The sequence below is a fragment of the Martes martes genome, assembly GCF_963455335.1.
Source record: "Martes martes genome assembly, chromosome: 5".
Classification (NCBI taxonomy): Eukaryota; Metazoa; Chordata; class Mammalia; order Carnivora; family Mustelidae; genus Martes; species Martes martes.
The window spans coordinates 133,623,433-133,636,287 of NC_137892.1; the positions used below are offsets into that span (position 1 = coordinate 133,623,433).

At 40.9% G+C, this 12,855-nt stretch overlaps 1 protein-coding gene across 1 annotated transcript; it reads right to left on the minus strand.

Moving 5' to 3' along the window:
- Positions 1 to 5,312: 5,312 nt before the first annotated feature.
- Positions 5,313 to 6,017, minus strand: LOC308343561 (small ribosomal subunit protein eS4-like; the record flags this gene model as incomplete). The annotated part of the gene is made up of 1 exon (XM_080804628.1): positions 5,313 to 6,017. One exon carries the CDS (start codon positions 6,015 to 6,017, stop codon positions 5,313 to 5,315), a length of 705 nt encoding a protein of 234 aa, XP_080660754.1.
- Between the last annotated feature and the right edge of the window lie 6,838 nt (positions 6,018 to 12,855).

Sequence of the window (12,855 nt, forward strand, 5' to 3'; positions counted from 1 at the left end):
AATTTCTGAAAGAATTTCTCTATCAGCGGCAATTTCATATGTAGAAAAGTAAGCAACTGAGCCTTTTAGAAGCTTGTGTGCAAAGGGGTTTATGGTGTCTCCATTTTCCATGTCTGGCCTGATTTTGTGCTGACCTAATCTCAGAGGAAGGAAAAAGGGAAGGAAAGAAGGAAGGAAGGAAGGAGGAAGGGAAGGCAGGAGGAAGGGAACAAGGAAGGAGGATGAGAAGTTGCAATTAATCAACTCCTACCAGAGTAACCAGTGCAATAACTATAGTCCATTGCACATAGCATTGCATTGGTTCATACGGGATATCTATTGACAACTTGATTAAAAGCTGGAGAAGAGTAATATGTACCTTACTGAGTTAAAGGAGAAATTGGTTATGTATATTAGCCTGTGTGGAAAAGCTTGAAAGCCAGTTCTCATCAAGTAAGGTTATATGCTACCTGTATCGAATTGCATCATTCTAACAGAATCTGATTTCCCAGCAAATTCACCTTTTAAGATAGCCCTCCCACTGGTTTAACTTAAAGGATAGGACCTCTCCCTCCTACCCCACCCAGATACATAGCTACTTGGAACAGTCATGAGCCTGCTCTCCCTTTATTCTCTCTGGATCTCAGTTTCCTCATTTGTAAAGATGGCAGAGTGATAGAACCAACCTCCTTAAGCTGTGAGAATTAGATGAGATAATGTACGTAAAACGTGTGGAAAATGTCTGGTGTTTCCTAAGTCTTACGCAAACGTTGTTGCAGAAAAACACTAACACAGGTGTTTCTGCCGTACAACTAGACATTTGCGTTCTTCATGTCTTGCAAAATCATGCAGTAAACAACAGCGCCCGTTGGAAAAAACAGGGTTAGGAGCAGATCCTCAAAAGCTATGGCACTTTTTAATAAGGGCACTAACCAAAATGGTAAGAATCCTGAAGATACTAAGATTGAGCTAAATCCCCACTAGCCTTTGCCCTGAAAATCTGTCAGCCTGGCCTTTGATGTCTCAAAGCCTGGAACTCAAGCTTTCCCCGTGGAGATACAGGTCTTTAGAACAGTCACTTTGATAAAGGACAGCTAAACTGAAATTATGACTCAGAAGGTTTTTCTTTTTTTGTACTTTTGTTTTTTGTTGTTGTTTTGTTTTAATACAGGAAAATACCTTCCCAGGTTATCATCCTTCAGGTAGATTAGCCTAGTGGACAATATAGCTGATACTTCAGGCCACTGAGTCAACCCCTTTCTTCAAATAAAGGAAGATATTTAGAGACTTTTCAGCTTTTTCCCCCCAAACTCTTCAAATACCATTGAAGTTCTGTTTTATTTAACTGTGAAAAAGCTTACACAGTTGATCGCTTCAGACAATGAACCCACTAGGAAAAACCATGTTTGGTCCAATTTGTTTTCTGTGTTATGCTGATATCACTCCCCTAATTACCAATTGCATATGAGTTGATTTGCATTTAAAAACACATGTTGTAGCAGAACAGACTGCAGATGTGATAAAAAAGACATCCAGAGGATTTGAGAATTGTGCTGTAATAAACACAGCCTTAGCGATCCAACTCCCCAGCATTCTTTTCAAAAGTGACTTGAGTCCGATTACTAAGGGCTAAAAACGCTGATCTTGTTACAAGTTTGGAATGGTGTGAGCACTGATGCACCCTGGCGGCAAGCGAAGACGATCAGCCTTGATGTATTTGGCTACTACAATAACCAGAGAAGGCGTCTCTACTGTTTAAACTCCCTTTATATCTCACCCAGTAACAAACAAACAAATCAAACTCGACTCTGAGGTTTCTCACAGGACATTCTTTTGTTGGTGGTTTTTTCCCTTCTTTTGGTCATGACTCATGACCTATTTTTTTCTTCTCGTTTCTCCTTCAGGACAGGTGGAAAGTTAAGTCTGCTGTTGTTCTTTTTTTTTTTTTTTTAAGATTTTATTTATTTATTTGAAAGACAGAGATCACAAGTAGGCAGAGAGGCAGGCAGAGGGAGAGGAAAGGAAGCAGGCTCCCGGCTGAGCAGAGAGCCGATGCGGGGCTTGATCCCAGGACCCTGGGATCATGACCTAAGCCTAAAGCAGAGGCTTAAACGCACTGAGCCACCCAGGCGCCCCTGCTGTTGTTCTAAAAGCAAGAGCTGTTTTCCTGAAAGGTCTGAGGTGCCCCCTCCTCTGAGGGGGAGTAAGGAATGGGATATCACAGCAAGCAGCAGTCCTCCAACAGCTCCAGGCCCCTCGTGCACGACTGGTTCTCCCACCGACTGCTAGGCTCCCTGGCTCCCCTGCTCTTTGCTGGGAGGCAGCACCACCAGACATAAGAGAAACTACAAACTGTGGTGGATCAGGTGTCAACAGCTGAGCCAGCAACAAGATACGGAGCCGTGTAATGTTGTTGACGTCTACATGGTGCGTCAACCCAGGCTAAAGATCCCAGGGTTAGAAAAACCACAATACAAAACCTAGTTCACTTTGCTTCATCTCTTTTTGGCCCCAGGCGACCCAACCTTCTTTAAAAGGGAAGGTTTTCTGAAGGTCTCCATCCAGTCTTTGAATATATGAATGGTAATTAGGCAAAGTGGGGACTTGCTGAGTTGTACATTGGCGAAGTTGTTAGCGACGTCGGTTGTGATCATTAAGGAAAGAGAAGGCAGCAGATCTCAGAAGATTGCAGAGAGGGATTCCTCCTCAAATTAGGAGAAATATGAGAAGGGTGGCCCCGTTGGGACAAGTTTCGAATCCGCTCATCCTTGCAGCCATCTCCCGTGGCCCCACCAGTTGATAGGATAAGTCATCAGTATCTGTCATATTTCATTCACCTTATTTCGCACATTCTGTAGCCTTAGAACTCCTAATAATAGTGTCTAGACTCTGGCCACATGTCCTCTGAGACCTCATTCTATCTGAGGTCAGTAATAATTGTCAAATCCAGTGGATAAAACCAGGTTCTCGTGTGGCTGGCATCTCTACCACATTTGACCTGATTATGCAATCCCACCTGCTCCTCCCAGAAACGATCTACCCGTGGCTGCTTTCATGGGCCTGTCTATCTTTCTGTTGCTCTCGCTTCCATTCTGATGGGCTGCCTCTTCGCTTCTGCCTCTCTCAGCATGACAGCTCCATTTTCTCACCCACAGACTCTGTAAGGCCTGTAGCATTGCTGATGCCCTGAAGCATTAAGCTGCTTGTGGCTCAGGCTTGCCGTGAGGTCCACATGTCTACATGGCAGTTGATCCAGTATACACTACCATATGATCAGACAGAGTCTCCAGTCATATCTCTTAAGGCAAATGTCTGAGATAGAGAATCAGCTTGGTTACAGTCAAGACAAAGGATGAACCAAATTTGGGCCGGCTGTCCACCTCTGGTCTAATCAGTCGAGGATGGCAGTAAGCATGCTCCCCACCCAGGAGGCCTCATAGGGAGCCCTGGGTGAAGGCTGGTTGACTGTGAGTTCATGGCCTAAGAGTTCTTCATTCTGTGTCCCCCCCAGCCCATCTCTACCATGGTCCATTATTTATCTCTTGTTCGTTCCCTGCCCTCCCCCCATCAGTCCTTTGCTACATCCACAACAGAAGTTTTGCCATTTTTGCCTTACTTTTTCCTCCCTTTGCAAATGTCATTGTCTCTACCTAAAATGTCCTTTACCGTTTCTTTGTCTGCAAATTTCTTTTGTCTGAAAAACTTATCTTTTAGCATCCAACTTCACCTTCTCTGGAACTTTCACCCTACTTCTGTGGCCCCTGCTTCTCATCTCTGAGTTCCCATTCTCTTTCGTGCTTTCTGCCATTTTAGCGCTTACCATACCCATGGGCCCTGTTCAGTAGTGCGCTTGTTTTCCCTGGGAGAATGGTTGCCCCTTGAGGTACAGATCTACCTCTTAGTCATAATAGTTTCTTCACCAGCGCTTAGGATCATGTCAGGAATGAGGTAGGGATTCAGTAAAGGTTTTCTGAGGGAATCCATGTATAAGTGAATGAGGTACTCGAAGTAAATGTGAAAATAGTAAATCAGGGATTAGTAAAAGGGGAAGAAAAGGAATGATATTATTCATTTTACCAATGACAGTCATTCTCTCAAGATGCTTTTTGTCAAACACATATACCTGTGCTAGACAGATTTTTTCTGTTTCAATTTACTTTTCTGTAAAAAGTAAAGCTACAGGGGCACCTGTGTGGTTTAGTGGGTTAAGCCTCTGCCTTCAGTTCAGGTCATGATCTCAGGGTCCTGGGATCAAGCCCCACATCAGGCTCTCTGTTCAGTGGGGAGTCTGCTACCCTCCCCCACTCTGCCGCCTGCCTCTCTGCCTACTTGTGATCTCTCTGTCAAAATAAATAAATAAAATCTTTTTTAAAAAAACTAAAGCCACATTTATGGGGAAAGAAATTGATGCTGTAGCTTATATACCTTGGATCCTATTAAAATGAACTTCTTTGCTGTAAAATAAACTGTAGCTTTTCTTAATGTTAATATCCTGGGGAAATTCTTACCATAACAAAACTTCGAATTGACCAGCACTATTAAATCCTTCTAAACTGTGTTAACCTGGGTTAACCTAGGAGATAAGAAAAGTTTCATTTATAGAAAATGTAGAACTATGTACTTTTAAACAAAGAATTCAGTTACTTATTACTGCAAATATATGACCCCAAAATGAAGTGGCCTAAACAACAACTTTTTATTATATCTCAAATTTTGTTAACTGCAAATTCAAGTAGGACTCAACTGTGTGATTCATCTGTTGCGTGGGTTATCCACTATGGTCACTTTGTGATATTTAGCTAGAAACTGAGCTGTTCTGGACAGTTCAAGACTGCTTTCTCACACGCCTGGTGACTGGATAGGGATGCTGAAAGACCGGGCACAGCTGGGCTCTTCTCTAGGTAGTCTCAGGACCTCTTCAGCACTGAAGCTGAACTTTACATATGACAGCCACAGGCTCCAAGGGACCAAGGCAAAAGCCACCAGCATCCTAAAGTTCAGGACCAGACCTGATGGAGTATCACTCTCACTGTGCTCTTTTGGACAAAGCAGTGGCAGACTGGGCTAGATTCAAGGGTGTGGAGAAATAGACTTCATCTGAAATGTGATATAGGTAAAGAAGAAATAAAAAGTGATTGTCTTGGGGATAGTTATCACAGAAATAGAACTGTATTACTTTTTTTTATCATGTTGTATTATCTTTAATTAAGTATAAAGACTTTTAATCATGTCATCTAGAGACCATTTCATCTGATGCTCTGTTTGGCTACCAGTCTCTTGTCTCTCTCTTCAGTAATGGTGAGATGGATATGTTTTCCACAGGGAAGAGAAGTCTATGGTTTGTTGGCTTTTCCAGTAACAAAAATGTTGAAGAGCTGGGTGGCAAAGCTGTTGCCATTGGCATCTTTCATGTGAATTACACCAAAAGGACCAGGATGTTTCCCTCTGCTGATGATCACATCGATTCTTCCCAGGTTAGCATGTCTGCTTACCATATGCAGATTACCAGTATCAAACTTGATGAAATCAGTAATCTTTCCCGTCTCCAAATCAATCTGAATGGTGTCATTCACCTGGATGAGGGGATCAAGACAGCGGATGGCGCGAGCAACATGAGTCACTAGATGAGGGATTCCTTTTGTCCCCACAAAGATATTTCTCACTTTGTACAACTTAGACTTGGCCTTGTCAGGTGTAATCCAATGAACAGCAAAGCAACCCTTGGTGTCATCCATCAGATGGAAATTCTCCCCAGTCTTGTCATTGCTGATGGCATCCATAAAACCAGCAAGGTGGATTGTATCGGTTTGGACCTTGCCATCAATCTTAATCAAACACTGCAAATAGATCTCCTTTAATTCATTCCCTGTTAGAGCATACTTAAGTCTGTTCTTTAGGAAAATTATGAGAGGGAAACACTCTCTCAGCTTATGGGGACCAGTAGATGGGTGAGGGGCAAACATACCAGTCAGTTTATCCAACATCCAATGCTTTGGAACTGCTACACTCTTCAGATGCTTCTTGGGACCACAAGCCATGGCTGTGCTAGGCATGAAAAGATAACTAATTACTTCTGAGAAGATATAGCAATTTGATTCAAGTTTAAATCAATCAATGAATAGTGATTGGATATTTATTCTGTGCATTATTCTCCCTTTAATTTTCTTTGGCCTGCCTTAAAGTCCTTAACAGACCTGTTTTCATGGAAAAGATGCCATTGCCAATGTCACTTTTTGAAAAAAACTATCCCAATTTGGCCTTGAAAAGGAACCAGCCCTTCCTGGATTGGGTCTCAGAAGAGGCAGATGCTCCAATCTAGCTACCTGTTTGAGTTCAGGCAGCTTTAGCGGACCTTTTCAGAGTTCTTGGTTCTTTATCTGCAAAATTTGTTTAATCTTTACTTAGTGTCTGCTCTCTATCTGTACTGGTCTAAGTACTGATGATACAAAGAAACACAAGACTATTTCCTCAAAGGAGGCACAAGGAAAGGGGCACATTCACAAATAATTATAATGCAGTTTTATAATACTTGGTGCTTACTGCTAAGGTCTCTTTCATATCTAAATTCATGTGACCCTATGAGTTTTAATTAACTTATGAATAATTGATATGTAAATGACTATCTTTGAACAATTTATTGTCTTAAGGATTTAAAATATATGTCTGTGCAATATGTTTACATTATCAATTTGTAATTAACTGCATTTTAATCTCTTCTTACAAGTCTTAAGATTCTAAGGGTGAGGGGCGCCTGGGTGGCTCAGTGGGTTAAAGCCTCTGCCTTCGGCTCAGGTCATGATCCCAGGGTCCTGGGATCGAGCCCCACATCGGGCTCTCTGCTCAGCGGGGAGCCTGCTTCTCCCTCTCTCTCTGCCTGCCTCTTTGCCTACTTGTGATCTCTGTCTGTCAAATAAATAAATAAAATCTTAAATAAAAAAAAAAAGATTCTAAGGGTGAAAGTGGTTAGGAATACATCCATTCCAATTCCTTCTTCTTTAGACAAGGAATCTGGGAAACAGAGAGCCTAAGGGACTTGTCTTCCATCACACAGCTTGTCCCTGGCAAAGGCAGGCCAGGCCAACATGCTCCACACTTCATGGACCTGCTTGCCTATAGAGACATTTAGTCCAGTATCTGTCCCTTGACTGGGCTGCTATATTCCAGAGCCCAGTGCCATTTATTGGATTTTGTTTATCCTCTCCAGCACTCTTGCGCCGTTTCTCTAAAAAGAACTTTAATCTGCCTACTTCACAACTTTTGGAAATTATATAGTGATATGTTGACATATACTTCTGCCATGGAGGAAAGTTGACCTAGAGAAACACGAAGACATATTGTTACAAGTTCTATTTCCATTTGCTCTACAATTCTCAATCAGAGTAAGCTTAAAAAACACAGTTGTTCACAAAGACAAAAATTTCTTCACTACTCAAATCACCATATTAGCCTAATTTTTTATTACTTACAATGAAAAGACATATATTAGAGACATGATTTTCTTTCTCTGAGATGTCTGGAAGAAACATAGATTTCTAGAATATTGGCACTAGAAGGGATCTTAAAATACTTCTAAGTCAAAAAAAAAAGTACTTCTAAATGAACCTCCACATTTTACAGATGTGAAAGATGAAGCCAAGGGGTCAGCAGTCTTTTCTAAGGTCCCAGACAGCCTTATCCAAACTAAACCAGAGTCTAGCATTCTGATTCCCAGGCAGTACCCATGTCTAAATGCAAGAGATTTGCTGAAATATTCTCAGAAAATTGTATTCTCATTTTTTGATGAAAGCAAGGATGCAATTAAGGCTATTCTCCTCCAAAAAGAAGTGCTGATATTTGCTATACATCAGAGAAAAGCTTCCAAAATCTCTCCTGCCCTCTCACTCACAAAGACATTTTCCCCTCAAGCACTTCAATCGGTCTACATAGATATGCCCTGGATTATCAGTAAACATTCAATTTGTCTTAATGAAAGTCAGACAAAAAGGATGAGACTTCCGTGTTTGCCCCAGTGATTTTTATTGGTATCAAAATGGTTTACTATGGAAACTCCTTGAGCCATTGTTTTCTGCCCACAGATGTTTCTTCAAAAATTTTCCAAGTTAGAAAAAGATTTGTGCAGATAACCTATAGACTAGAGCAGAAACTAGTGGGAGCCAGCCACCCCTCACAGCAGTGCTGAGGGCATCGGTGCTTGTTCTGCTATTCCTCTTCCATTTGCCCCTAAGACCATTGAATCTTCCTAAGTTTTCTTCATCTCTGTTCAAGCTTCCCTCTAAACTTCTATCCCCTATCTTACTGTGGTCTTCCTTGCATTTTCTTTTTTTGCAGGTATCCGTCCAAATCTATTTGAAGACAGAACAGTGTTCAGGCACCGCAAGCTTTTATGTCACAGAAACAAAACATCTGAGGGAAAGAATGGATATTTCACTTTTATTCTTTATGTACTGATTTTATGTACACATAGCTTGACTCCACCTGTGTTTGGAGTGGAATAGGAAGACTTCGGTTTATTTTTAAAATAGGCCCAAGAGTAGGCTTACCTTTTTCCGCCTAATTATGAAGAAAACACCTAGACCTTTCAAAAAATCTTCAGATTCCAACTCCCAGACAGAACTGATATTAGATTAAATCTGACCTTTGGGGCACAAACCCCTGAGGCTATTCACTTACTCTTTTCAGTGGGATTTGCTGATATTTTCCTCTGGTTCTAATGTAGCTTAAAGTCATCTCTTTAAGACAGCTTTCAAAAAATTAGAGAGAAAGCAAAAGGCTAGCCTCAAGGCGTAGGCAAATTGTCCAGACTCATCCCTTTGGCAGGCTGAGAAATCTCCATTTGGTTGAGGCAGCAAGCCTAATGTGAAGAAAGCCATTAATTAAATAAACAAAACACTGAAGTTTGGTCAGAGGAGCATATAGGTAGCAGCACATCAGCCAACTCCGGGCCCTTTTTAGGAGAGAATCACACATGTTCTAAGGAGTTGGTTTTGTTTAACCTACTGCAAACACTTCCAGGGAAAGAACTTCAGCGTGTAGGCTAGGAGCGTTGAGCTTCTCCTGCACTTTGGCTTTATCTTAGAGGCTAAAGTTAACTGTAGCATCTTGGTTGCTTCCCTTCCAAATGAGGAGAGACTAAAAGAATTATCTCAACCTCCAGGTTTTAGGAGATACATAGCCTAGAACAGTCCTCTTGGCTCTTTCCTTCATTGACTTCACTTGCTGGCTTCTATACCCTTGGTGTCTCATGACCTACCCTGGAAAATTAGGGCCACCCCACTCCGGGTCCTGTCTTCTCTCCACTGTACTAGTCATGGTGGAGATGTATGATGAAAAAAGCCCTGAGTTCTGTTCTTTCTCTGTTATCTGGTCCCTAGCACAGCTGTGGTACCTCACTGGAACCTGGCCTAATGGCTTTATGCAGTCAGATAATTATTCACAGGACTTATCTTCATTGAGCACATGCTGGGGAGAAAAATAATAGCAGGATACAGGAAACATTATCTGCCTCAGATTCAAAATTGGCTCCCAATGACTCAATTCTGGTTTATGTTACGAGAGGGAAATGAATAGTCTGCCTGTCATCACTATGAATGTTTTTGCTGAGCCCCTACCCCATAACTTCACAAACATACATTAGAAAACACAGATGTTCCATACTGTTTTCCAGCAATGGGGATGAATAACAGAACCATCTATATTGCCTCTTTTGGTCCTTGTTGGGAGAAGTGAAAGTGGCATATATTTGTGTCACGATATTGGAGGAGGCCGGGGAGGGGGGTGCTGTCTATATTTGAGATTATGTGTTATGGCTCCAGATGACCTCTGGTAAACATAATAATATATCCTGGAAATGGGACATATTGACCCCTAATGAGCACTCTAACATAACAAGTTCAATTAAGATTAGGTAGCTTGGGAAAAAAAAAAAAAAAAAAGATTAGGTAGCTTGAATCCAAAACCATAAAGAGAGGCAAGGTACTGATAGAAGAGAAAATTAAGAAAGATTTCTTAGAAGTTCAGATCTTTGTAGTTTGTAAAAATAAGGAAACCATACTCTGAGGATCTATCACACAAGACCTACATCCCCAGGCAATGCTTAGAGAGAAACAGCTGGCAGATCCCGAAGGAGGGGAGCAGCACATGAAGTTGGGAGGGATGATGGTGATCAGAAATAAGACAAGGCAGTTCCAAAAGCAAACCTTGAGGGAAGCTCACCCTTGACTTGAATATGAATTTGGAGGAATTCATGTGACTTTATAATGAGTAAATATTGTTTAGATATATTACCTACAATTTGTATTTAGGACTTTTTAAAAAGTCAGATCATTTCACCAAAAATTTATATGTAGACTTTTTAAAAAGTCAGATCACTTTAAACCAGCAAACACCTTGTAGTCAACTTAAAGTTTTGATTCATCCTTCTCAAATGAAACAGTGGGACTATTGGCCTTTAAATTACCAGTGCATCGTCACTTGTTCTATTGGTCACCGCCAGAACAATCGGTACTGCCATGGTCAATGTGGGGGAAATAACTCCATGAAATAGCCTTCTGCTCCACTGCTAATTTTCCGTCTAGGTCACTTTACTCACTCGTTAATGACTCCATGGTCCAATTCAATCCCAATTATAAAAACAAAAAGCGCACTGATTTATATACCACAACATTTCATATTGCAATAACCTTCTTCTGTAGGTTGTAGCCAAGATGAAAACACTTTAGCCAAAATGATTTGAGCAATAAAACTTGTTATTTTACCTCCTGATCCATCAGTAAAGAATCAGAGACATAAGAGGAATGTACATTCATTTGAAGGAATGCTTTTTAGATGGTGGGCATAACTAATTTGTTGTATGTTTTTACCTTCTACTGGATATCCAAACGTATAACCCAGTTAAGTCTTTTCACAATCTTGTAATGCCTGTTTTCAGAGTGACTCCAAACAGCAATGACATATGAGGTTCAGTCATGATCAAATGCATCACGATATACAGAGAAGCAAAATTTCTAATACTATCCATTGTCTTAAATCAAAGAACGTCTTCCAATTTTTTGGTGATTACTAAGAATGGGAACACAAACAAAGATTGAATTTCATCCCCAAATCAGCAAACGAGTTACATACGCCCTATCTCCCAACAGACATAGTCTTTAAAATGGTCTTTTAAGTCATCCCAGGAAACTCAAACTTCCTGCTTACTGTGTGTGCTCGGAAGTCCTCCAAGAGAATGAAAAAGTAATAGAACAGAGGCCCTTCTTGAGGACGAAGGCTGCAGGGAGCAGAATGTGGAACAAATGGAAAGGCAAATTGGTTTCTGGTGGTGAATTCTTCCCTGATTTTCACACCACAGTACAAACCTGGACTCCTACTCCATTTTAAATTACTTCAAGTAGCTTCCCATCTTAGAGTGGGACGGTAGACTATAAATTTTCTGTTTGCCGTGAATCTAACCCTCTTTCTTCTCTGTCTCCACTTTCTTTCTCCTCCTTGTCCATGCTAGTTCTTCAGTTCCAGTTTTGTGAAATACGCTTTAGGAAAAGTGAAATCTGAAAAGAAGGAAGGACTAGAGAAGGAAGAAAAAAAGGAGGGAAGAAACAAAAAGTGAGAGGAAGGAAGGAAGGGAGGAAAGAAAGAAAAAGTAGAACTTGCATACTTATCATATATTGACAGAACTTTCTTTTTTTTTTTTCTTTCTTTGCCAGTTGTTTTTCTTGCCCCCAAAGAACATGTCTTGCTTGTTATAGCAGTTAGCATGTTTTGTTCGGTTGAATTTCTGTATTCCCAAAGTAAAAAATAGAATTTGGAAAGTATTTGGAAAGCAGGAAAAATCACCCTTTCTGGTGTAGTGATATTGCTATTTTTAAAAATCTCATTAAAAATGAAATAAAAGGTGCTGAAACTAATACAGCACTATATGTTAACTATACTGGAATTAAAATTAAAAATTTAATTAAAAAAAAGAAATAACAGATGTTAATAATTTTTGGATGTGGAAGTGAGCATTAAACAATTTTTTTTTTTAAAGTAGACTCCACACTGGTGGGGCAGGGACACAAGAGAACAAGAGTCCGACCCTTAACCAACCAAGCCACCCAGGCACCCTGAGCATCAAACAGTTCTTAAATTACTGTTTTTACCATTTGAAAATTTTTAACAGTTTTTTAAAGATTTTTATTCATTTATTTGACAGAGAGAGAGAGCACAAGTAGGCAGAGAGGCAGGCAGAGAGAGAGGAGGAAGCAGGCTCCCCGCTGAGCAGAGAGCCTGATGAGGGGCTCAATCCCAGGACCCTGAGATCATGACGTGAGCTGAAGGCAGAGGCTTAACCCACTGAGCCACCCAGGCATCCCTGAAAAATTTTAATTGTAAGATAGATTGTAGACATTTAGACACAACTCTAATGTTCTTTTCCTGAATTCATGATTGTTAAAAACTGAAGTAAAAAGTTATTTTATGTTTAACTTGTATTTTTGAAAACGGAAGTAAAAATGGTAGACAGAAGACAGAACAACAGAGTTATGCCTCTGTCTGCATTGCCAAGGGTGCTGTGGGTGCTCTGGTTTGTTCACCTGGTCCAGAGGGACCCAGGGCTGATATATCCCACCCACATCCTCATGGAAGGTTCACCTCTGCCCAGGTTCTCCTCACACCCTGTCCTGGAAGGAGAAGGCTGGTGGAGGCTGCTGGATGGCCGGAATCTCACACACACACACACACACACACACACACACACAGAGCCTGGGCTGGATCTGTCCTGTCAAGAGGGAGTTCTGTCTTGCTCTCACCCCTCCTTCCTAGTTCTGCTGCTTCTGTTTCTAAAGTAAACTTGATCACATTAAAAAAAAAAAAAAAAGTTTAAAGAAACTTATGTTGCGGGGT